Below are 26,238 nucleotides of genomic sequence, written 5' to 3'. Positions count from 1 at the left end.
GTGTATTTCTTTCCTAAAATTATTATAAGAAAATCTGGTGAATGACTTGAGTTTTCTTCTTTCTTCTGCTCAGAAGATGGTGAGAAAGTGGTAAATCCAGACCTAAGTAGAACACCCCATGCCATGTCATTCATACTAACATAGGTGTACAGGATGTTGAAATGTTTATGGATGGATACATTTTTAAAGTTGATTTTCTCTAACTCAGAAGCTTCCTTTTTCTATACACCAGAACACTCTACGAAATGTTGGATGAAATCAACACAGTACCATGCATCAACGGTATCTTTTATCAGACTTTACAATCATGTTTAAATGAAAATAGAGTTATAATGCAGCAGGTTGTTGTAATTATAGCTGTCAGATTGGAATATTCCGACCAGTGGTTCTAGGGAGAAGCAGGCAGAAAAAAATTTAACCAACATCCTCAGTTGAACAATGGAAATCACTGTCCAAATCCCTTCAACTAATTTAAGTCAGAGAGTTGAATTCAATCAAACCCTACATTACGCAGTGTCTTTTTTTACGAACTACTGCCCCCACACACATGCAGAACACTTCTCATATTGAAAACTGGAAGCATCTGCTTGGGGAGTCTATCTGGTATTAGTCACAGACATTACTCATGGAAGAGGACCTACTGCCTACATAGGCTACTGCAATCAGAGTTGGACTGAATTCAGATATCACTGAGTGTTAAACATCCACTTTCAGGGGAGAAAAATCTAAAGCAGACATATCACACAAAATGTTCTGTTAAAATATTCCTCTATTCAAAAAGGACAAAATAAAAAGTTATCTAATCTATTTCTGGCAGTGGTAGTTCATAACAAATGACTGTCCACAGAAATGATTTTGTTTGATTTTAAGAAACAATATTCCGATGCAAGGGGGCCATCTTGTGGTCATGGTACAAAATAACATCATGTAATCCTGCTGTCGGCATGGGCATGGCCACACCACAGATACAACCCTTGGTAGAAGAACTGTCAATATAAAATGTTTTGCTGCCTTGGTACTTCGGTGTGACTGTGACCATTTCTTTATCATTCATATCATCACACTGTGTGTCATCCTAACATTGTCTCTCCAAACATTTTTTTCTGCGTTATACTCATTCGTACAGTGTTTCTACTGTACCTTACTGAGTCTCTAAACTCAAACGGTGTCATTCTTACCATTACTCTTTCAATGTGTGTTTATTTCCATATAGAAATGAGCACTTTGGTCAAACCAACCCTTCTGTTCAAGGCAGCATATACAGTGCCTTCAGAAAGTATTTAGACATTTTGTTGTGTTACAGCCTGAAGATAAAATGGCTCACACACACACACACAACCCCATAACGTCAAAATGCAGTTGTGTTTGCATACATTTGTACTAACTAATTAAAAATGAAAAGATTAAATGTCTGGAGTCAATAAGTATTTAACCCCTTTGTTATAGCAAGCCTACGTAAGTTCAGGAGTAAACATTTGCTTAACAAGTCACATAAGTTTCATGGACTCTGTATGCCATAATAGTGTTTAACATGATTTTTGAATGACTACCTCCTCTCTGTGCACTAAATAAAATAAAATAAAGACATTGAATATCCTTTTGAGCAAGGTGAAGTTATTAATGACACTTTGGATGGTGTATCAATACAACCAGTCACTACAAAGATACAGGCGTCCTTCCTAACTCAGTTGCCAGAGAGGAAGGAAACCGCTCAGGGATTTCACCAAGAGGCCAATGGTGATTTTAAAACAGTTACAGAGTTTAATGGCGGGTGATAGGAGAAAACTGAGGATGGATCAGCAACATTGTAGTTACTCCACAAGACTAACCCAATTGACAGAGTGAAAAGAAGGAAGCCTGAACAGAATACATTTTTTTCCCAAAACATGCATCCTGTTTGCAACAAAGCACTAAAGTAATACTGCAAAAAATGTGACAAAGCACTTTTTGTTTTTAAAACAATACAAAAAATTACTGAGTACCACTCTCCATATTTTCAAGCATAGTGGTGGTTGCATCATGTTATGGGTATGCTTGTAATCGTTAAGGACTGTGGAGTTTTTCAGGATAAAAAAATTAACAGAATGGGGCTAAGCACAGGCTAAATCCTAGAGAAAAACCTGGTTCAGTCTGCTTTCCACCAGATACTGGGAGATAAATTCATCTTTCAGCAGGACAATAACCTAAAACACAACACCAAATCTACACTGGAGTTGCTTACCAAGAAGACAGTGAATGTGGCCAAGTTACAGTTTTCACTTAAATCTACTTGAAAATCTATGGCAAGACCTTAAAATTGTTGTCTAGCAATGATCAACAACCAATTTGACAGAGCTTGAAGTATTTTGAAAAGAATAATGGGTACATTTTGCACAATCCAAGTGTGGAAAGCTCTTAGAGACATACCCAGAAAAACTCACAGCTGTAATTGCTGCCAAAGGTGCTTCTACAAACTACTGACTCAGGAGTGTGAATATTTATGTAAATTAGATATTTTCTGTATTTCATTTTCAATAAATTAGTGAAAATGTCTAAAAAAATCTTTTCACTTTGTCATTACGGGGTATTGTGTGTACTGTAGATGGGTGAGAAAAAAAGATTTAATCCATGTTGAATTCAGGCTGTAACAAAATGTGGAATAAGTCAAGGGATATGAATACTTTCTGAAGGCACTGTAACAATGCAATCAATCTCAACTCCCATTAAAAGGCATGCATGGACAGAAGCGTTCCTTTTTATGATGCTTGGAGTAGAAAACAGAGTGGGATAGACCCCAGATAGACATATTGCAGCAGACCAGGAGAAATAGGGATATTGTTCCGAGGTTAGATCCCAGATCAGATGGATGAGCATCATTCTCCTCAAGCATGGGCCAGTCAGGGGTGACAGTGACACAGAGGGTTCTGGGTAAGTAAAAATATACTTAAGTATCAAAAGTAAAAGTATAAATAATTTATATTAAGCAAACCAGATGGCACAATTTTCTTTTTTTCCCTTTTTTTTAACGGATAGCCAGAAGCACACTCCAACACTCAGACATAATTTACAAATGAAGCATTTGTGATTCATGAGTCCGCCAGATAAGAGGCAGCAGGGATGACCAGGGATGTTCTCTTGATTAATGTGTGAATTGGACCATTTTCCTGTACTGCTAAGCATTAAAATGCAAGTACTTTTGGTTGTCAGGGAAAATGTATGGAGTGAAAAGTACATAATTATTTTCCTTATGAATGTAGTGAAGTAAAAGTAAAAGTTGCCAAAAATATAAACAGTAAAGTACAAATACCCCCCAAAAACTACTTAAGTAGTACTTTAAAGTATTTTTACTTAAGTACTTTACACCACTGGTAAAGGGCAGGAAAACAAATCAAACAAAATATATAATTCAACCTCAAACCACCTGGAAACCCTTTGGCACAACCAACCAGGGTGAATTAACCACACATTTAGAGTCTTGAATGTGTTCATCTTCCATGTGCTGTGTCTGAGAGATTCTCACATGCTAAGAAGTGTCCTCTCTGCTGACTGTCAATCCCATCCTCAGTATCCTAAGTCCCCATTTGGCTGACCCATAGAGCTCAGTCCAGCTCAAACTGTATAGTAAAAAGGGAATGACAGACTACACACATCTCTGATCTCTTAGCAAGCGGCTAATGCTACTTCTTCCTTTTCCTAAAAGTCAACCAATTGTGCCATCGATAAGAATTCAGCATCTTTTTGTTCTCTGTCTCTTTAACAAAAGGACTCAGTGGCAAGGCGTCAGATAAGATTTGAGGCACAAAACGCACATACACTGCATTCGGAAACTATTCAGACTCCTTGACGTTTTCCACATCTTGTTACGTTACAGCCTTATTCTAAAATGTATTAAATTAGTTTTTCCCCTCAATCTACACACATTACCCCATAATGACAAAGCGAAAACAGGTTTCAGAAATGTTTGCAAATTTATATATAAAAAAACAAAACAGAAATAGTTTATTTACATGAGTATTCAGACCCTTTGCTATGAGACTCAAATTGAGCACAGGTGCATCCTGTTTCCATTGATTAAATTCAGTTGATTGGACATGATTTGGAAAGGCACACACCTGTCTATATAAGTTCCCACAGTTGACAGTGCATCTCAGAGCAAAAACCAAGCCATGAGGTTGTAGGAATTGTCCATAGAGCTTCGAGACAGGATGGGGTCGAGGCACAGATCTGGGAAGGGCACTAAATTTATGCACCATTGAAGGTCCCCAAGAACACAGTGGGATCCATCATTCTTAAATGGAAGAAGCTTGGAACCACCAAGAATCTTCCTAGAGCTGGCTGCCCGGCCAAACTGAGCAATTAGGGGGAGAAGGGCCTTGGTCAGAGAGGTGACCAAGAACCAGATGGTCACTTAGACAGAGCTCCAGATTTCCTCTGTGGAGATGGGAGAACCTTCTAGAAGGACAACCATCTCTGCAGCACTCCACCAGTCAGGCCTTTATGGCCAAACGGAAGCCACGCTTCAGTAAAAGGCACATGACAGCTCGCTTGGAGTTTGCCAAAAGGCACCTAAAGGAATAGATAAGATTCTCTGGTCTGATGAAACCAAGATTAAACTCTTTGGCCTGAATGCCAAGCGTGACTTCTGGAGGAAACCTGGCACCATTCCTACGGTGAAGGATGGTGGTGGCAGCATCATGCTGTGGGGATGTTTTTCAGCAGCAGGGACTGGGAGACTAGTCAGGATCAAGGGAAAAATGAACAGAGCAAAGTACAATAGAGATCCTTGATGAAAACCTGCTCCAGAGCGCTCAGGACCTTAGACTGGGTCGAAGTTTCACCTTCCAACAAGACAACAACCCTAAGCACACTGCCAAAACAACTCAGGAGTGGCTTCGGGACAAGTCTCTGAATGTCCTTGAGGGGCCCCGCCAGAGCCCGGACTTGAACCCGATCGAACATCTTTGGAGAGACCTGAAAATAGCTGTGAGGCGACACTCCCCATCCAGCCTGACAGAGCTTGAGAGGATCTGCAGAGAAGAATGGGAGAAACTCCCCAAATACAGGTGTGCCAAGCTTGTAGCATACCCAAGAAGACTAGAGGCTGTAATTGCTGCCAAAGGTACTTCAACAAAGTACTGAGTAAAGGGTCTGAATACATATGTAAATGTGATATTTCAGTTTTGTATTTTTAATACATTTGCAAACATTTCTAAAAACCTGTTTTTGCTATGTCAATATTTATTTTACTAGGCAAGTCAGTTAAAAACAAAATATTATTTACAATGATGGCCTAGGAACAGTGGGTTAACTGCCTTGTTCAGAATGACAGATTTTTACCTTGTCAGCTCGGGAATTCAATCTAGCAACCTTTCGGTTACTGGCCCAACGCTCTAACCACTAGGCTACCTGCCGCCCCAATATGGGGTTTTGTGAGTAGATTGATGAGGGGGGAAAAACAATTTAATACATTTTAGAATACGGCTGTAACGTAACAAAATATGGAAAATGTCAAAGGGGCTGAATACTTTCCGAATGCACTGTAAATGCCTTAAAATTCTCTCTACCTTGAGTTTATAATCAAGAGTACACAAGTGAAGAGCAAAGTTAAGAGAAATGACAGCTTTGCTCTGTTTGGATGACAATCCCTCTAGAGTGAAACAAGCAAGGCTGTTTTTAAGGGGAAGCATGTAATGTGGTTGTCTAAAATCTTATCTGATGGGACACATCGGGCGAGGGCTTCTTTGGCAACTCAGGAAGAGCAGGAATCTTGAACGAGAGGAGAAGCTACAGGTAAAAAACATGACATTTAATTGTGAGTCAAACACTGGAAGTGGTTCTTAAAATAGAGGAGGCCGTTTTTGGTGTGTGTGGCGTCCGAGGATGCTGGTGGGTAGCGGAACTTGGCGTAAGTCTTGTCACTCTCTGATTGGCTGACCCAGGGAAGCTTGATCTTGGTGGCGTGATTGACGATGACATCATCACAGGATCCCACGTGAAGTGAGCCAAGGCCATCGATGAAAAACTCTGTGAAAAGAACCAATGGGTCAGAGCAAAAGGAAAGAGGTTTGTTTTTATGCTGAGGGCACTTCAGGTATCACACAATTTATATGAACAAATGCAACTCACCAACATGAGAAGAAGCAATCTTGTTCCCTCCTCAACCTTTTGGATAACTGTTCATTACTATTAAGACTGCAAAAAGGGTTTTTGTGGTTTTGTGCCCAAGTATCCAAATGTTCTCTTCCATTTGGTTTTGAAGTACTGTTACTTATATGACCTTCTTCCAAATGTAGATGGTGCAGCTCAGAGGTTAAATTGGGAATTCAGAGGTGGAGGAGCACTATTTGGAGGGGTTAGGATGAGGGTTGAACCAGTGTTGAACACAAGGTTAGGGTTATGTCAGGATTAGTGTTAAGGTTATGGCTAGGGTTGAACCAGGTCGTAGACATGAAGCTAGGATTAGGGCTGGGGTTAGTACTTTTGTCCTGCTTTCTATCCTACTCCTCTTTGGACCAATAAGGTGCAGGAGCCCAGCTCCAGGAAGCTCAATTTAACCACAGGTGCAGCTGATGTTATGGACAGGTACACCCTGTGTGGTGCTGTGCTCTGGGGCCATACTCACCCAGGTGGGCCACTCTGGCCAGGCGGGGGTCGAAGCCCACCTGCTGGACCTTGTCTGTGCGGGCCAGGAAGAAGTTGATGACCCCGTCAGTGACCACACAGTTTGGGAAGCCCTGTATGATGTGGTGGAAGGCCCTCCGCATGTGCAGACAGTCGCCCTCCTCCTCCTCCCCTGGCTCAATGGAGATGGTCTGCCTGTAGGTGGCAGTGTAGCCTGTAGCCTCCCGCACTGCACCACCCACCTAACACACACACACACACACACACACACACACACACACACACACACACACAATGCATTAACTGATCCTGACACACACACCAGATTTTCACAAATACTGTGTAGTGTGTACAATGCATAAACAAACATTAGGGATACTTTCAATTGTCTGAAATTGATATTGAGTGCATGCTGTAGTGATTTGATATACAAGGAAACCGATGGAAACCTTTGGACCCGTTGGATCACTTAATTCCAAAGTACACAACAAACAAAATTAAAATAAGAACCAGAAAACTGAGAAATATCTGCCTCTGTTTTTCTGGCTGTGCTTTTGTGGGCCGAAGAAAGAACTCATTAAAAGTGTACACCAGACCAGCTGCTGACATGTGTAACCCATAGACTTCCCTCTTAAGAGCTGGAGTCCCAGTCTATGGCACACAAGAGGTCTATTCTATTCCCCCAGCCCATAGTAAGGTCTCGGAGTTGGATTCGGGCTCCAAACAAAACCCCCTTCATTCAGCCTTAAGTGGGTGTCCGATTTTTGGGCTTCTGTGTTTACTTTATACTTTTGTGCATGCATAATATTGCTGTGGTGTGCATGTGCTACAAAGCAAGAATATGCCTGTATACATCCAAACAAAACCCCCTTCATTCAGCCTTAATTGGGTGTCCGATATTTGGGCTTCTGTAGCATTGGATTTTCTTCCTCTCCAGTTTTTGGAACACTTCACATGAAGATTCACTTGTGGATTCAAATTTTCATTATGATACACTCACACACAGTGATTTTAACACACAACTACATTGTGTGTGTTCATTTTATACAGTAATTATTATTCAACATGTCCATATTAGGGATTTGAACTCACAACCTCTTGGTTAACAGGATGCCGGTCATCCTGTTACACCACCACGTCTGTGTCAGTAACTGATTTCATCTATATTCCTACCGTTTGGACTATAAAGTACATCTCAGCTTTGTTAATAATAAACTCAAGAAAAAGTATTATTTATCATAGTGATTCAGGTGTAACATTAAAAGCAGACTAATATGCACCACCAACATAATACAGCTAGACAGAAAACCCTCAAATTGAAGAAATAAATACATGTAATCAATGGAGACAATAGTCAGAACTGAGAATAACTGACAGTTCGCACAAACGCATATATTTGACCATGCCCGAAAAATATTCTAATGCACCCCTCCAGTACATTACCCCCACCTATAATTTAAAGCGCAGTGATGATCGTACTTTATATTCAGAATATTAGGTCAAAAAATGTCCCATTATACCTACAAGGTATCGAACTGCACATGTGTACCTGTGAAGTGCATCTCTGACCTTTTTGTATCTCAGAAAACACTAGTGTACTCTAACCATAACATGCATGAACCTGGTGGCACTGCAGAAACATTGATGCACTCCCACCCAATATGTTTAATCCCCAAAGAATGAATGTATGCTCTACAATGTAAAGTGTCCTTGAGCACTGCTAGTTTTACGTTACTGTTACGTTGGCTGTGATAATTGGACAATTATTTACTTGATTCTGGGAGGCTTTAAGCAAAGTGCAGAAATGCATTCTTGCCAATAAGTCTGTGGCCTATAACTCTTTCATGCTGACAGATCTGGCAGTGTAGCTGCACTGTAACATGACAAGTCCCAGTTGTGGTCACGGTACAAAATTATACAATACTTTACAGTAAATGGAATCAGAATACAGCAGCATACTATAATTTTATATAAATAACACCATGTTTTCGTATACATTTACTTTGTTTTTACTGCAACTTTGGGAAAAGTGCAGAAGTGTATTCTAGCAATAAATATACAGTGCCTTCGGAAACTATTCAGACCCCTTGACTTTTTCCACATTTTGTGGAAAAGCCTTATACAGCCTTATTTCTAAAATTGATTAAATAGTTCCCCCCCCCCTAATCAATCTACACACAATACCCCATAATGTCAAAGCAAATGCTTTTTTTTTTTTTTGATCTTAGCAAATTTATTACAAATAAAAAAACTGAAATATCACATTTACATAAGTATTCAGACTCTTTACTCAGTACTTTGTTGAAGTGCCTTTGGCAGTGATTACAGCATCGAGTCTTCTTTGGTATGACGCTTGGCACACCTGTATTTGGGGAGTTTGGATGGGGAGCATTGCTGCACAGCTATTTTCAGCTATTTTCACGTCTCTCCAGAGAAATTCGATCGGGTTCAAGTCCTGGCTCTGGCTGGGCCAACAGAGGACATTCAGAGACTTGTCCCGAAGCCACTCCTATGTTGTCTTGGATGAGTGCTTAGGGTCGTTGTCTGGTTGGAAGGTGAACCTTCACCCCAGTCTGAGGTCCTGAGCACTCTGGAGCAGGTTTTCATCAAGGATCTCTCCTTTGCTGAGGATTTTCTATTTATTTAATACCTTTTATGTGGAAAAATTCAAGGGGTCTGAATACTTTCCATTATATCCACATAATACATAGCCCATCTATAATTTAGCCCAAACAATTACCTCTCCCCCTACTGTATTTATTTATTTATTTTGCTCCTTTGCACCCCATTATTTCTCTCTCTACTTTGCACATTCTTCCACTACAAATCTACCATTCCAGTGTTTTACTTGCTATATTGTATTTACTTCGCCACCATGGCCTTTTTTTTTCCTTTACTTCCCTTATCTCACCTCATTTGCTCACATTGTATATAGACTTATTTTTCTACTGTATTATTGACTGTATGTTTGTTTTACTCCATGTGTAACTCTGTGCTGTTGTATGTGTCGAACTGCTTTGCTTTATCTTGGCCAGGTCGCAATTGTAAATGAGAACTTGTTCTCAACTTGCCTACCTGGTTAAATAAAGGTGAAAAAATAGATATATAATTGGTGGCGCAGCAAGAACTTCAGGTAGCTAGCAACCAAGAGGTTGTGAGTTCAAATCCCAAGTGAGGTTGAGTCCCAAGTAATCAACATACAGCATCATACTGTCCTTTCACATTAACACCTTCATTTAGTTGTAAAAATACAGTGTCATGGTATATTTTTTTTTTATTTTGCCTCCCCATGTTGTCACATTTATTTCACATGAGATTGGGTTTTCACATGTGCTCACATGTTGTCATGTGTACAGTCGTGGCCAAAAGTTTTGAGAATGACACAAATATTAATTTTCAAAGTCTGCTGCCTCAGTTTGTATGATGGCAATTTGCATATACTCCAGAATGTTATGAAGAGTGATCAGATGAATTGCAAAGTCCCTCTCGGGGAACAAAACATCGATATATTTTTGGTCCATGACCAGGAATCTCCCCAGACCTTAATCCCATTGAGACCTTGTGGTCAATCCTCAAGAGGCGTGTGGACAAACAAAAACCCACAAATTCTGACAAACTCCAATCATTGATTATGCAAGAATGGGCTGCCATCAGTCAGTTAATTGACAGCATGCCAGGGCAGATTGCACAGATCTTGAAAAAGAAGGGTCAACACTGCAAATATTGACTCTTTGCATCTTCATGTGATTGTCAATAAAAGCCTTTGACACTTATAAAATGCTTGTAATTAAACTTCAGTATTCCATAGTAACATCTGACAAATATATCTAAAGACACTGAGGCAGCAGACTGAAAATTTATATTTGTGTCATTCTCAAAACTTTTGGCCACGACTGTAGTTTAATGTTATCACATGTTACTTCACATGTTGTTACGTGATTAAATGAGATCACACGAGATCATGTGTTCATGTGAAATTCTTGTGTTTTTTACATAAGGGTCAGCAAATTATGTCACCACCAAAAAACTCAAAGGAGGATGGGATTGCAGTCCCATGCTATATTAAAATCCCTAGCAGCAATACAACACACCTGGGTTCAAACACTATTTGAAATTATTTCACCTGTGCTTAATTGAGCTTTCCTGTTGCAATGGAACCAATTGAAAAGTCTCAAAATGGCAAATCCTTCTCTCTTCAGGCAGGCTAACACAAAAGCTCAAAGTATTTGAAATATTTCAAATAGTATTTGAACCCAGGTCAGCAATACAGTATGGCACGGCCTGTGCCCCTCACCAGATCCAGGGTGGTCTTCTCCAGTACGTCCACTAGTTTCTCCAGCTTGGTGTTGGCCGTGAAGATGAAGTCATCATCCACCCACAGCAGATATTTAGTGGTCACCTGGGAAACAGCTAGGTTCCGTCCTGCAAACCAGCCCTAGTTGTTGTGGCAGAGAACAGGATGTGGGACAGAGGAAGCCAAAGCAGCGATAGGACAACTAAGGAAATCTTAGTCAAGTACTATTTAAGCAAACAATGTTATTGCTAGACAAAAACAATACGTGACAGGTACACTGGTTCCTATACATTAAAAAGAGGCAGCAGTTTAAAAAAAAAAAACCTTTCCAAATGGCATGATGTAATGTTCGATGTAGGGGCCAGAGACAGTCTTGGGGTTTTCGCTGTCATCAGCTATTACTATGGTGACAGTGGGATAGTATTGTCGCACGCTGTCGATGAGATCTTGGAGCTTGTCATAGCGCAGGAAAGTTTTGGTTGCTATCGTAACAAGGGCACTGATGTTGTATTCTAGATTGGGAACAGAGAGAGACCAAGTTAGGGTCTTTGACATTACACGTTGATCTCCGATGTGATTTTGGTTATTTTTTAGTAAGTGTTGTGCTATTGTGAGATGCAGTCGACAGTTGTATTTTTCCACATACCCCCTTTGGGTCCTGTGTTGTAGAGTTTTGGAGTTACACGATGGCGGATCTTGATGGTGAACATGGCTTGGTGTCCCTCGGTCTCAAACTGCACTGAAAGACATAGCGAGAGTATTTTCAACCTCATTACCACAAATATATTACAGACAGTATTTGGTGTAGATCTTTGTTAATGGACACAACCCAGAAAGTAGTAGTACATCAGAAAGTCAGGTGTGTCTGGCCTCACCTGTGTCTGCTGTACTAGGGTGGAATAGTGTGTTGGTGTAGGAGACAAACTGTAACTGCCGGTTCAGGTTGGGCAGCAGGCTGCTCATCAGGGTCATGTGCATCTCCCCGTCACCTTTGACCTTTACCCCCTCAACCTCCGCTGCCACATTTAACGCTCCCAGGGTGGAGGTGAAGTTGACCTAAGAAAGAAAATAATTAAGAGGGAGACAGGGAACAAAGATAAAGCAATAAGGAAATATGCCGTTTTTTACTTGACAAAGACCAGACAGATGAAATAGTACTGGAAATAATAACTCAAACCAAATATTATCAGTCTACTTACTGTGTACAGCTCTCTGGGAAGGTCTTGTAAGGCAAGTCCTGAAAACATATGACATATATTTACTGGCATATTTGATTAAGCTGCTGGATGTTCATCCAATCCAAATACACCGCATCAACTGTCAGCTGGAGTAAACATTTTCTCTGTTGTGCAACAAAACACTATTCTCTGCTCTAAAACAGTCTTCCAGAGCAGCAGGTTATCAAGGTAGTAATAATGGTAATGGTGGAAATAAAGGTTGTCAGCGGTTGTAATAATAGTACATGTTAGATTGTTGGAACACTTACTGTCTGTCTCTTTAAAAGACTATGAGTTTTACCTCCCTGTAAGAATACCCTGATGAAGGTCATTGGAGACCGATACGTTGGTGAATAAGATCTATTAAACTGTTGTAAGCATCGAGATTACTTGTGCTTGAGTTTTTTTTGTTTTATATATTGTTGTAAGAGGACAGTCTTTCCCTGAATTTGTAGCTTCATCTAACTACACTTCTCTTTCTGTGCTTCCCATATTATACCAGGTTTCCTTGACAATTACGTTTTTAAATATCAAGGGACCTTCCCGTTTATATCAAGGTAAAACTAAACTAATCCCTGTTATAAATCAGACCTGGGATGAGTATGGTTTTGAGCGGCCGTACTTCCACCCCCTGTGTTGGGTACTGCAGAGGATTGTTGGCCTCGGCCACAATGAGCATATCTACAGGAGTCTGAGACCTGGAGGGGGACAAATACACATCAGGTTAATAATCACTATTCAAAGCTATTACAGCTAGAATGAAGCTTCATGAACTCTATTAGGCTATTTGTTTCAAAGATGGGGTAATGTTGACATCATATCCTTCAAAAGACCTACAGCAAGTTTAACCTAAGCCTAAGAATGTACAAGCTTGGAAATGAATCACATGAAAGGACAGACACAGCAACTTCCCCTAGTGTAAGGAATAACTAAGATGATATATGGGATGTCCTTTCAGTTCTGTGCTGGTATACAGTCCTGTGCTCTCACCTCATCTGGAAGCCCTGGAACTCCTTGGCCCTCCGTCTTTTCATCTCCTCCAGCTCAGAGGCATCAAAAGCAGTGTGCAGGGGGTGTGCCGACACCCGTGGGAACAATAGTTGGGCAAAGGGCAGGTTCACCCCACCACTCTCACCCTCACACACGCACCCGTTACGTGCCAACAGACTGGAGAGAGATGAAAGGGACAATAGGACTCCATCAATTAAATGACAACGAAAATGACAATGAAATACAATATCGGAATTATTTCAAAGGCTTATTTCAAACTGACCTTGCAACACTCTCCTTCAGGCGATAGGGGATGTTGGCAGATCTTTGGTCCGGTTCTGGGAGCCTCTCCTCCAGGTGCCTCTCTACTATAGGCCCTGGTCTCTGGCGGACATCCACTGTGGTGTAGGCCCGGGTGGGCCAAGAATGGAGGAGGGCCACCACCAACACCACTGATGCCACAATGGCCAACAACACTGTCTTCCTCAGGGAACGCATCCTAAAAACTGGCACAGCACACAAGGACAAACAGGAACGTGCTGCGGTCACCACCTGCTTTGGTGGTGAAGTCCAACAGGGAGTGATCTGAGGTGACAAGATTAGCCTAATTGCTGGATGAATTGAATGCTGTATCTTCAGATACACATGACATCTGATTTAACATTCTAAACAATTTTGTATTTGTTATACACCCATTACAGTAAAAGAGAGAGCTGGTATCATACCCTACTGCCTGTATCCACTCAGAGAGAAGATGTCTCCTGTAGGCCATGGCATTCCCCAAAATCCCATAATGAACAGGTAAGGACTTTCCCCATCTGCAAAGCAATAACAAATCAGTTAGGTTTTTTCAGCAGGATAACGGAATAAACTTTTCAGGAAATTGTATTAAAAATGTCCCAGTGAACAATATTAACATTGGTGAAAATAAAAACAATAGATTTAGATGGGAGGAAACTGTAACATTTAGGTACATCAAAGATAAGGATGTTTAGCAGATATGATGGCCTTTCATAGTGATAAAGAGCTGTTAACACAACCGTCATCAATACCATTCAGTTAACAGCGGAGAGATGCTGAGCAACATCTACAGCAGGGGGAAAGATAAGGCTCTACAATGAGGCACAGGAGCCGAGAGATATAACACTTTTCAGGTTGGTGATATTTTTTATGATAATTCCTAGTGTTCAGATAATCAAACAATTCTAATGACTCAGTTTTAAAAACAGACATGAAAGATCCCTCTGGGTCATACTTAGGTCGCTACATGACCTACTTCCTTTGAAGAATGCATCTACTGTAGCGATATCCCACTTCTGACACCAGTGCAGTGAATTCAGGGGTCGCTGTGACTGAAGCACTGACTGATGATGAAATATACAAGCCTCATTGAATTGGCTCATATGAGGCTTGGATGTCATAATCGTCTGTCAGACTATCATGTCTCTGTGGCGGTGAATTATGTTACGAAGATTTTAGTATTTTTAATAATGAGATATGAACAGTTTATTGCTAAAATTATATAGCCACCAATTCCTCACGTTTTTCTCCACCAGAAATGATTGCCTATGGGTACCTTCATGTGTGTGTAAAATATTACTATTCTCCAATTTTTAATTCATACATATCCATTGTTTAGCTGGAATGGAATGTTTGTATGTTGTATATTCGACTGTGATATGTGGTTCTCACCTAGCCATCTTAAGATGAATCACTAACTAAGTCAGAGTGTCAGCTAAATGACTAAAATGTCAAATGTAAATGTTTTACATACAGATCTCATATTATTGTATTGATTATATGTCACGTTCCTGACCTTATTTCCTTTGTTTAGCCTTGTTTAGTTGGTCAGGACGTGAGCTGGGTGGGCATTCTATGTTATGTGTTTCTATGTTGGGTTCATTGTATTAGCCTGATATGGTTCTCAATCAGGGGCAGGTGTTTTACGTTTCCTCTGATTGAGAACCATATTAAGGTAGGCTGTTCTCACTGTTTGTTGGTGGGTGATTGTTGCTGTGTCTGTTCGCCACACGGTACTGTTTCGTTTCGTTCGTTCCTTTGTTCCTGTTCATGTTTTATGTTCTCAAGTTCAGGTCTGTTCACGTCGTTTTGTATTTTGTCAGTGTTCTGTTTAGTTGGATAATTCATTCAAATTCAACATCATGAACATTCACCAAGCTGCGCCTTGGTCCTCCTCTCTTCCACCTAAAGACGAGCGTTACATTATATATATATACACACACACACACACACATTTCAGTCCTTGACTAATAATGTTCTGTACTTTGTGTTATTCCACATTTCATGTGGAAGAGTAGCTGATGCTTTTGCAGAGGCAAATTGGGATCCTAAAAAAAATTGTACTTTATCAAATAACAAAAAGCTTTTAAATCATGTTCAGATAACATGTTGCTCTAATGTAGAATGTCATTCATTGAGTGCTACATACTGCTTCAAAAAAATCAAGTGCTATTTTCATGTAAAAATTTAATGGAATGCCTTTTGCTTCATTGTTTATGTTTTTGTTGGTGACCCACTCTTTAATGATATGCACACCATTACAAAGTGTGGCTTTAAGCAAGAGTACCTTGCACATCCATCCAAACAAAGGACATGCAAATAATCCTACTTTGTGGTACCTTGACGGTCTAAATGATTTACATAAGGGCTGTAAAGGAAGTAGCCTGACCCCTTGCATAAGGCTTAGGATTGTTGTTTTTTTCAAATACATTTTTCACAAAGCACGATAAAAAAGTTATATAGTCTATGAAATTAAAAACGGGTCCATACCTGTTTTTAACTTTCAATGTAGAGAAATAAGTCAGGGGCATTTTATTGACACTATCAAAATGTGTACTTTAGGAAAGCCACAACAATGTTTCCAAAGGAAACTAATGATGTCATATACAGTAACCAGCCAGGCAGTCATTCATTTCGGTGATCATTATCACAGAGCACACAGATTTCCCTTTAGACTATAGCTGTACCGATTAATTTGGTTGGAGTGTGTGTATAGAAGTGAGGGAGAGTGAAAACAGTGGGTAGCGAGCGTGTGTGTACACAGGGGGTCACGAGCGTGTGTGTACACAGGGGGTCACGAGCGTGTGTAGAGGGGGAGAGTGTGTGTACATAGGGGGTAGCGAGAGTGTGTGTACACAGGGGGTAGCGAGAGTGTGTGTACACAGGGGTTTGGGAGAGTGTGTAGAGGGGGTAGGGAGAGGACATAGATCACTATCACATCACAACACCAAACCGCAAGTGAGGAGTTGAGTTTTTCTTGCTCCAAGTCTACCTCTGGGGAGAGGTGGGACAGCACCTTGAATCCTCTCTACACCACACTCTTAGAAAAAAGGGTTCCAAAATAGTTATTTGGCTGTTTCCATAAGCGAACCCTTTTTGGTTCCAGTTGGAACCCTTTTTGATTTTGGGTTCCATGTAGAACCCTTTGTGGAAAGGGTCCTACATGGAAGGCAAAAGGGTTCTACCTGGAACCAAAAAGGATTCTTCAAAGGGTTCTCCTATGGGGCCAGCCGAAGAACCCTTTTGGGTTCTAGATATCTCCTTTTTTTCTAAGTGCATGATGATATCATGACATGGAACAGCCAACAATGTGGGAGCTCCATCAGCTGTCAGGTTCTTATTGTTCCTGAGGGAATGAGCAGGGATGCCCAACCTGCCTTTAGTGTGGTCAATAGGAAGAGATCACTATAGGGAAAAGGCCATTACATTTTAGTCATTTAGCAGATGCGCTCATCCAGAGCGACTTATGTAGGGTTAAGTGCCTTGCTGAAGGGTACAGACAGATTTTTCACCTAGTCGGCTCGGGGATTCAAACCAGCGACTTTTCGGTTACTGGCACAACGCTCTTAGGGGCAGATTCCGACCCAAGTTAAGCGTGCGTAAATGGAACGTAATTCCCTTTTTATGTCCTTTTTTCTCTATGCGTATTCTGACCTTGAACTTAAGCATGTGAATAGCATGCTATTCACCCGCTATTCGTTTGGGTGGAGATCGAATAGATGAAGGTGTGGCGGAGGTGTGTCTACAGATACCCGATTTCTGACCTTGACTGAATTCCCTAATAATGCCACCACCTTTATGTGCAAGGAAACCACGAATAAGGTCTAACCAACCTACCGGTTCCAAGTGGAAAAAGCATCTACTTAATTTTTCCCCGATAGAAATAACACCATTCTCCATGCACTGTAATTTACAACTTGTTAAGAGCTATTGATCAGAGCTAGGTAAATTAGTAATGTCACCATCCTTATAAGGAGTGGACCAAGATGCAGTGTGGTATGTTTCCATCCTTTTATTTGGAAGAGAAAACTTAAAGCACAAAAACAATAAAGCGAATAAAACAAAAAACGTGAAGCTACATGCAGTGCAGAAAGCAACTACACACAAACATAGTCAAGATCCCACAAATACAATGGGGAAATGGCTACCTAAATATGACCCCCAATTCAGAGACAACGATAAACAGCTGCCTCTGATTGGGAACCATATCAGGCCAACATAGATATACAATTCCCCTAGATAATAACCCTAAATCACACCCCGACCCAACCAACATAGAGAATAAACAGCTCTCTATGGTCAGGGCGTGACAAGTAATCTGTTTTGATAAGGGCATCTGTTTTCACAAGAGAATTGTAAATATTAATTACACTTTATTTAGATCTATTTTACATTATAATCGCTGGAGACAAATGTGAAACCAGTCATACGGCAGAAAACTGTAAAAGTCACCCATCAACTTTCCAACAGTAAGGTTTATGAAATGCTGTGCCATTATGCAGTATTTAAAATCTACTGCCTTTTAACCTCTAAACCAGGACAGTTGTTGCTAACGTGCGCTAATGTGACTGGAATGACGTTGTATACAACAGCCAACTTTCCGGGACATAGATATGTATTACATGGGACGAAAACTTAAATTCTTGTTAATCTAACTGCGGTGTCCAATTTAACAGTAGCTATTACAATGAACAAATATCATGCTATTGTTTGAGGAGAGTGCACAACAACAAAAAACTTAGGCAACTGGTTTGATACATTCACCTCTGAAGGTAAATAATATACTTACATTCAGTAATCTTGCTCTGATTTGTCATCCTGAGGGTCCCAGAGATAAAATGTAGCATAGTTTTGTTTGATAAAATACATTTTTATGTTCAACTGTAGGAACTGGGTTCTACATTTTGATCCCACTGCTGTCACTGGCTTCCCACCCAGCCATCTAGATGTTTGAAAGTTAGTGTATAAGCGAATGAGCCATCACGTATGACATTCCTGGGATTGTGTAAACTAAAAAAATATATATTACCATAGCATTTTTGTATGTTCTCTACAGATATGTACTTGAAATGTATCAATTGACCAATTCGGCACATTTGGGCAAACTCCTGGCAGACTTGACACAGAATATTGTGCAGTAACGTAATTCTTCACTGGATCAGTCTGAAACTTTGCAGACACACTTTGCATACACACAGACACAACATCTAAATGACACCTAGATTCCTATCTGAAAGTATGGCCTTTCTCTTGTATTTCAATGATGGAACAAAACATCTTTTGAAAAACATAGTTTTTTTGTTTGTATTATCTTTTACCAGATCTAATGTGTTATATTTCCACAAACTTTAAAGTGTTTCCTTTCAAATGGTATCAAGAATATGCATATCCTTGCTTCAGGTCCTAAGCTACAGGCAGTTAGATTTGGGTATGTCATTTTTGGCGAAAATTTAAAAAAAGGGTACGATCCTTAAGAGGGATGGGCAGTCTTGAATATCTTAGTTATAGGCTACCACGACTTTCTCTGTCTATCATGTTAAATATTAGCCACTACCGTCAGTAGGACTAAAAACCACACATATTCAACTGCCAATTTACTGTTAGTTTCCTTCCGTTGGTTTAGCCTACATTTTTATTTAATTTAATGACATTGTTTCGTTTCCCTTAATTTGCTTCCTCTGTAAATGCTGTCACAGCCATGTGGTTGTTGCTGAGGATCATTAGTAACAGTTGATAAACATTTTGGGGGGGATAATTAAATAGTTATGGAGCGGCACGCAGACCAAGTCGTAACAGTTTGAACCCGACGCATGGCTGTAACGGTCATCTGTTGAAGAAGGTGTGGACCAAAGCGCAGCGTAGTAAGTGTTCATGTTTTTTTATTAAAACTGAACACTGAGACAAAATAACCAAAAATAGAACACGAAAACAGTTCTGTCTGGTGCCGACACAAAACAACTACCCACAAAAACCATGTGGGAAAAAGCTACCTAAGTATGGTTCTCAGAGACAACGATAGACAGCTGCCTCTGATTGAGAACCACACCCGGCCAAACAACAAAGAAATACAAAACATAGAAAATGAACATAGAATGCCCACCCAAATCACACCCTGACCAAACCAAAATAGAGACATAAAAAGCTCTCTACGGTCAGGGCGTGACAATGGCGCAGTTCTTGGCCGTGTCATCACACAGCTCCATGGATAGTGCAGGCAATAGATGAGGGTGTTGCCTACTATTCAGTGGTGGAAAAAGTACACAATTGTCATACTTGAGTAAAAGTTTAGATACCTTAATAGAAAGTTACTCAAGTAAAAGTCACCCAGTAAAATACTAGAGTAAAAGTCTAAAAGTATTTGGTTCTAAATATCCTTAAGTATCAAAAGTAAATGTAATTGCTAAAATATACCTATGTATCAAAAGTAAAACTAAAAGTATATACAATTTCAAATTCCTTCTATTAAGCAAAGCAGGTGGCACCATTTTTTTATTTTTTTTTATGTATAGTTAGCCAGGAGCACATTCAGACATCATTTACAAAAGACACATTTGTGTTTAGTGAGTCCACCAGATCAGAGGCAGAAGAGATGACCATGATAAGTGCGTGAATTGGACCATTTTCTATGTCCTGCTAAGCATTCAAAATGTAACGAGTACTTTTGGGTGTCAGGTAAAATGTATGGAGTAAAAAGTACATTATTTTCTTTAGAAATGTAGTGAAGTAAAAGTTGTAAAAAATATAAATAGTAAAGTACAGATACCCCAAAACAACACTTAATGCAATATATTTAGGAAATGGAATGAGACATCCAGGGGTATTGGGAGGGTTTTAGTGATAGACACCGCTGTGTTCAGTCACGGGTCTAATATTGAGTGGAGAGGAAGGACTGAGGACTGTGTACTAACCTGTCATGGAGGGGAGGGATTCTTTGTTTCAATTGTTGTAATACATTTTGCAGGGTCATTGGGATGGAATGGCAATCTGAAGAGTTTTGTAATTTTATATATAGTGGATATGTTTGCTGTTTTTTCTGGAATATCTGGTTTACAATTATTTAGTTGGTAACTGAATAGTCATTTTATTGCTATAATAAGTTACTTTTCTCCCCTTTTATCCATCAAACTGGTATTCACATCACCACAGATGGATCATGGCTAATTTAGGGATAATTTCCTGTAATCTGAGGGGTTCTAATGAGCCAAATAAGTGAATGAAATGTCTTGACTTATTACATAGGAATAAAGTTGACATTGCTCTTTTGGAAGAGACATCTTTTGGAGGGTGATGTCCATAGACTTCAAAGCAAATACTACTGATTCCTACTTCATATCTAAATCAAAAGGGGTGCTTATTCTACATAAACACATTCTACCCCTTACAATTGAAAAAAGTGGAAATGATAAACAGATTTACTTACATATGTTCCACACTGTATGGAAGGAAAATAGCATTTGTATGTCACGTTCGTCATAAGGAGTAGACTAAGATGCAGCGTGGTAGGTTTCCATCCTTTATTTTGGAATAGAAAACTCAAAGGAAAAAAACAATAAAACGAACAAACGAACCGTGAAGCTCAAAATAGTGCTCACAGGCAACTATACCTAGACAAGATCCCACAAAGCACAATCGGGAAATGGCTACCTAAATATGGTCCCCAATCAGAGACAACGATAAACAGCTGCCATTGATTGGGAACCATACCAGGCCAACATAGAAATATAATTCACCTAGATAACCCACCCTTAATCACACCCCGATCTAACCAACATAGAGAATAAAAAGCTCTCTATGGTCAGAGCGTGACAGTACCCCCCCAAAGGTGCGGACACCGGCCGCAAAACCTGACTCAATAGGGGAGGGTCCGGGTGGGCATCTACCGTCGGGGGCGGCTCCTGTGCGGGGCGAAGTACCCACTTCGCTCGTGGACGCGTCACCGGAGGAACCGGACCGTGGGTCGTCGCCGGGGACTCCAGACCGTAGATCGTAACCGGAGGCTCCGGACTGGGGACCCTCGCAGGAAGCTCCTGACCGAGAACCCACGCTGGAAGCTCCGGACCGCAAACCATCGCTGGAGGCTCCGGACCGCAAACCGTCGCTGGAGGCTCCGGACCGCAAACCGTCGCTGGAGGCTCCGGACCGCAGACCGTCGCTGGAGGCTCCGGACCGCGGACTGTTGTAGGTTCCGGACTGTGAAACGTTGCCGGAAGCTCTGGACTAGGAACTGTCGCCGGAAGCTTGTTGCGTTGGGCAGGCACTGGTGGTACCGGGCTGGTGACACGCACCTCAGGGCGAGTGTGGGGAGGAGGCACAGGACGTACTGGACTGTGGATGCACACAGGAGGCATGATGCGTGGGACCGGTACAGGTGGCACCGGGCTGATGATACGCACCTCAAGGCGAGTAGGGGGAGGAGGCACAGGACATACTGGACTGTGAAGGCGCACTGGCGACACAGTGCGTAGAGCCGGGGCAAGATATCCTGGACCGAGGAGGCGTACTGGAGACCAGGAGCGCTGAGCCGGCACAACCCGTCCTGCCTTGATGCTCACTTTCGCACGGCAAGTACGAGGAGCTGGCACAGAACGCACCGGGCTGTGGATGCGCACTGGAGACACATTGCGTATCTCCGCAAAACATGGTGCCTGACTGGTCCCACGCTCCTCAGGGCGACTGTCTTGCTCCAGACACCAAACCATCCACTCTACCTCATCACTCCCCTCAACTATCTCACAATTCTCCTCGCTCAGTCTATCCCAATATTCCTCTTCGCTCTCAGACACGCCCCTCGGCTTCGCCGACCACTCCATGTGCCCCCCCAGAAATGTTTTGAGGCTGCCTCTCGGGCTTCCGTCGTGGCCGCGAACCTCGGTGTCATCGTTGTCCTTCCTTCACCGCTTGCGTCTGCTTCCATGGAAGGCTTTCGTCTCCTGCCATTATCTCCTCCCAAGTCCAGGATGTCTTTACCTCCTGGATATCCTCCCAGGCCCAGGATACCTGCTCCTCCTGGCCACGCTGCTTGGTCCGTTTGTGGTAGGATCTTCTGTCACGTTCGTCATAAGAAGTAGACCAAGATGTAGCGTGGTATGTTTCCATCCTTTATTTTGGAATAGAAAACTCAAAGGAAAAAACAATAAAACGAACCGTGAAGCTCAAAATAGTGCTCACAGGCAACTATACCGAGACAAAATCCCACAAAGCACAATGGGGAAATGGCTACCTAAATATGATCCCCAATCAGACAACGATAAACAGCTGCCTCTGATTGGGAACCATACCAGGCCAACATAGAAATATAATTCACCTAGATAACCCACCCTTAATCAAACCCCGACCTAACCGACATAGAGAATAAAAAGCTCTCTATGGTCAGGGCGTGACATTGTATCTATTTATGCTCCTAACTCATAGGACAAAGATTTTCTCCCTTCTATAACCAGAAGCCTGCTCAATTTACCGGATTATACCCTTATTATTGAAACTGACATGAATGTCATTATTGATTCTAAGATAGATAGATCTGGACCTTCTCATAGCTCATCACGAGTGAATGCTTCCAATGCACTTAAACAATTTCTTAAATATATTAATCTTAATGACTGTTGGAGATTTCAGAATCCCACAACTAAGGACTATATATGCTTTTCTGCTAGATTTAAGACTGATATTACAGGTAACATGGAATTTATAAAAACATTACCCGCCCTTCTATCTGATAATAATCAAATTTTTTGTACATTTCAAATCTTCCCAATGAAAAAGCATGCACTGAAATGGAGGTTTAATAATACTTTACAGAAATTAAGACGTCTAATGTATAATAATGTATAGACATATTATACAAAATGAATGATCGACATACCAAAATTAATACATATCATACAAAATATAACATGCCATTCGAAACATAATATTATTCTAATTGGAGTGTCCTAGATTTAGATTTTCCAACTCTTTTTGCATATAACCTAATGCTTGTAAACCTATCCAAATCACCCTGGTTTCCATAAGGGATGGACATTTTACTCAAGGCTGTTAAAGGTTTTAGTGCCCTAAAGGTTCATGCACGTCACCTGGGTTGGGTGCCAATTATTTTTCTAACTTACAGACACATCCAATTACCAATGCTTTTCACCATGACAGCAAGGACAACCCCTGAGAGCAGTGTGTGTGTTTTGCATAATGCCTACTCAGAGGTGGAGTGGTTGTTCTGCTTTGCTTAGCTGCCTAGTTCTGGTTATAGGGGATGGAAATGAGGTGTCTCAGAAGTGTTCATCTCCATGTCTGGACTGGACTGCTGGAGTATATAGCCTAGTGTTGTAGGCCAATGTGTGCTTTTAAGAGAGAGGAGAGGAAGAACAGGTGCAGATTATTTACTTAGTTTAGCTAATTTTGCAAGCATGGTGATTTATTAGAACGTATGCTTAAAATAGGGTGTGGCTATAGAGGAGACACAAACTTTCTTGCAAACAGTCTTATGTAGAGTAGGCTAATAGTAGGCCTATGGTGTAATGCTGTATGATGTGTTGGCTATAGTGAAATGTAGGCCACTCACAGGAGGTTGGTGGCACCTTAATTGGGGAGCGCAGGCTCGTGGTAATGGCTGGAGTAGAGTTGGTGGAATGGTATCAAATACATCAAACTCATGATTTCCATGTGTCTGATGTCATTCCATTTGCTCCGTTCCGGGCATTATTATGAGCCGTTCTCCCCTCAGCAGCCTCCTGTGCAGCCATTTAAGGCAAACATGGTCTCAAATCACTGATGCAGAAGACGTGCTCTGCATATTGACTGAGAATATGATTATCAGCATGGGAATCCTCTCCATATTACAAGGTTCTTAAAAACACGTTTACAGTTTATAGGCTAGCGCAAGAACAGGACGGCTACCTGAAAAAAAGTAAATGGGCTATACAGAATCAAACAGGGATGAAAAAAACGTAGGAAGGTGGGTTGGCTACCTGTATCCATGCTGGCGCGATGTCTAGCACCATCTGTGTTCCTCCCTACTAAATTACGGGATGCTTATTTTACCTTCAGTCATCGACAACATTTGATCCTTGCGCTCCGATATTGTTCCAACGCCGCAACCCACAGCCCAAATGAGGAAAAACGCACTTATGGTGTCGTTCAGATCTAATCATAATGTGGAGCAATTTCAGGCCAACGCACGTCAATGGCCAGTATTGAGATATAATATGATTTGATTCAGCCTTTCTCTCACAGGCCTCTCAGCTAACTGGGTGGTGACTGCACATACTGTAGACAAATACAGGTCTGATTAGCCTGCTTGTCTATTAGGCTTTAATGGATATTTCCTCACTACAAATAAAATATTGCTGCAATTGCGCTCGTAATAGTCGCCAACGCCTCTTATGATATTAAAGCTATAATTAGGATAGATAAACCTTAGCCACGTCGTGTATAACACGCATAAATGCTTTGAAAGGTACGCATTTCATGATGGTCTCGTGTTAAAACATTTTAATAAAAAGGACACATTGAAAAAGACGCAATGAAACAATAATCTTACCTTAACAACTCTATTAATCAGATTGGCCTTCTCTTGAAATAGCCATTAATATGCTCATAATGCATGCGTAAAAATCTACTTACATTCCATTTATTTGAATCCGGCAGTCACACTGTTTTAATTCCAATAGATTATATACTTCATCCCAGCAGCTGTGTGCCTGCACCTCGCCTCTGCGCTTTTCCGTCAAGACTCGTGGATTAAAAGGACGCGAGAGGGATATGCCACGAGCGCCCAATTGAAATCGCAGCAGAATGGAGGTAAAGCTTCGATCACACCGACAGTGTTTTGCATTTAGCATTTTGGAACACCAGAATGACATTCATTTCCCCAAAAATGCTGCGTTTACCTTGCAGCGTTGCGGAGGCAGTTGTAGTTCATTCGGTGTGGTGCATACGTTGAATTTATCTAACGTATGCGTCAAACTGTATGCGTAGACGGCTTGACAGAAATGGTAGCATAAGGTGAATGTTGAACTAAAGTCGGTGTGATCGAAGCGTATCTCCTCCATGGGTCCAACAACCGCATGCAACCCATGTGTATAGATAGATAACTGCATTCAGTGTAGTTGTGTAGCTGCTCAAAATGGTATGCAGCAGCGTTAAGCCTCAATCACACCACTTAACAACACACCCACAGCGTTTTTTGCATTACGGTACACCACAAGTACATTCATTTCCAATTGAACATATGCGTCAAACTGTATGCGTAGACGGCTTGACAGAAATGGTAGCAGAAGATGAATGTTAAGTATATCATCTATAGAAATTAAAACAGTGTGACTGTCGGATTCAAATAAGTGGTATGTAAGCAGATTTCTACACAATTATTTTACGCATGCATTATGAGCATATTGATGGCTAATTCAAGAGAAGGCTGCGTTCCATTGGAACTGAATGTACTTGTGGTGTACCACGCTGCGTTCCATTGGAACTGAATGTACTTGTGGTGTACCACGCTGCGTTCCATTGGAACTGAATGTACTTGTGGTGTACCACGCTGCGTTCCATTGGAACTGAATGTACTTGTGGTGTACCACGCTGCGTTCCATTGGAACTGAATGTACTTGTGGTGTACCACGCTGCGTTCCATTGGAACTGAATGTACTTGTGGTGTACCACGCTGCGTTCCATTGGAACTGAATGTACTTGTGGTGTCCCACGCTGCGTTCCATTGGAACTGAATGTACTTGTGGTGTACCACGCTGCGTTCCATTGGAAATGAATGTACTTGTGGTGTACCACGCTGCGTTCCATTGGAACTGAATGTACTTGTGGTGTACCACGCTGCGTTCCATTGGAAAT

At 41.2% G+C, this 26,238-nt stretch overlaps 1 protein-coding gene across 1 annotated transcript; it reads right to left on the bottom strand.

Moving 5' to 3' along the window:
- Positions 1-271: 271 nt before the first annotated feature.
- LOC139559815 (beta-1,4 N-acetylgalactosaminyltransferase 1-like) lies at positions 272-25,308 on the bottom strand. Its single transcript, XM_071376185.1, has 12 exons — positions 25,018-25,308; positions 13,827-13,919; positions 13,385-13,607; positions 13,102-13,278; positions 12,703-12,809; positions 12,094-12,131; positions 11,770-11,950; positions 11,541-11,633; positions 11,219-11,406; positions 10,895-11,035; positions 6,602-6,842; positions 272-6,003 (listed from the first exon to the last, which is right to left on the bottom strand). Exons 3-12 carry the CDS (start codon positions 13,597-13,599, stop codon positions 5,786-5,788), a joined length of 1,599 nt encoding a protein of 532 aa, XP_071232286.1. The 5' UTR covers positions 13,600-13,607; positions 13,827-13,919; positions 25,018-25,308; the 3' UTR covers positions 272-5,785.
- Between the last annotated feature and the right edge of the window lie 930 nt (positions 25,309-26,238).

Source organism: Salvelinus alpinus, chromosome 2, assembly GCF_045679555.1.
Source record: "Salvelinus alpinus chromosome 2, SLU_Salpinus.1, whole genome shotgun sequence".
NCBI lineage: Eukaryota > Metazoa > Chordata > Actinopteri > Salmoniformes > Salmonidae > Salvelinus > Salvelinus alpinus.
This window is presented reverse-complemented; position numbering and strand designations above follow the sequence as displayed.

What these genes read in the sequence shown, in the direction of transcription:
- LOC139559815 (XM_071376185.1), bottom strand. Translation starts at nt 13,599, where the DNA reads ATGCGTTCCCTGAGGAAGACAGTGTTGTTGGCCATTGTGGCATCAGTG. An exon ending in TTCCAGGGCTTCCAGATGAG is followed by an intron (nt 12,810 to 13,101) that starts GTGAGAGCACAG and finishes GTCCCCCTCCAG; the next exon opens with GTCTCAGACTCCTGTAGATA. An exon ending in GGCCAGAGTGGCCCACCTGG is followed by an intron (nt 6,004 to 6,601) that starts GTGAGTATGGCC and finishes TTCTTTTCACAG; the next exon opens with AGTTTTTCATCGATGGCCTT.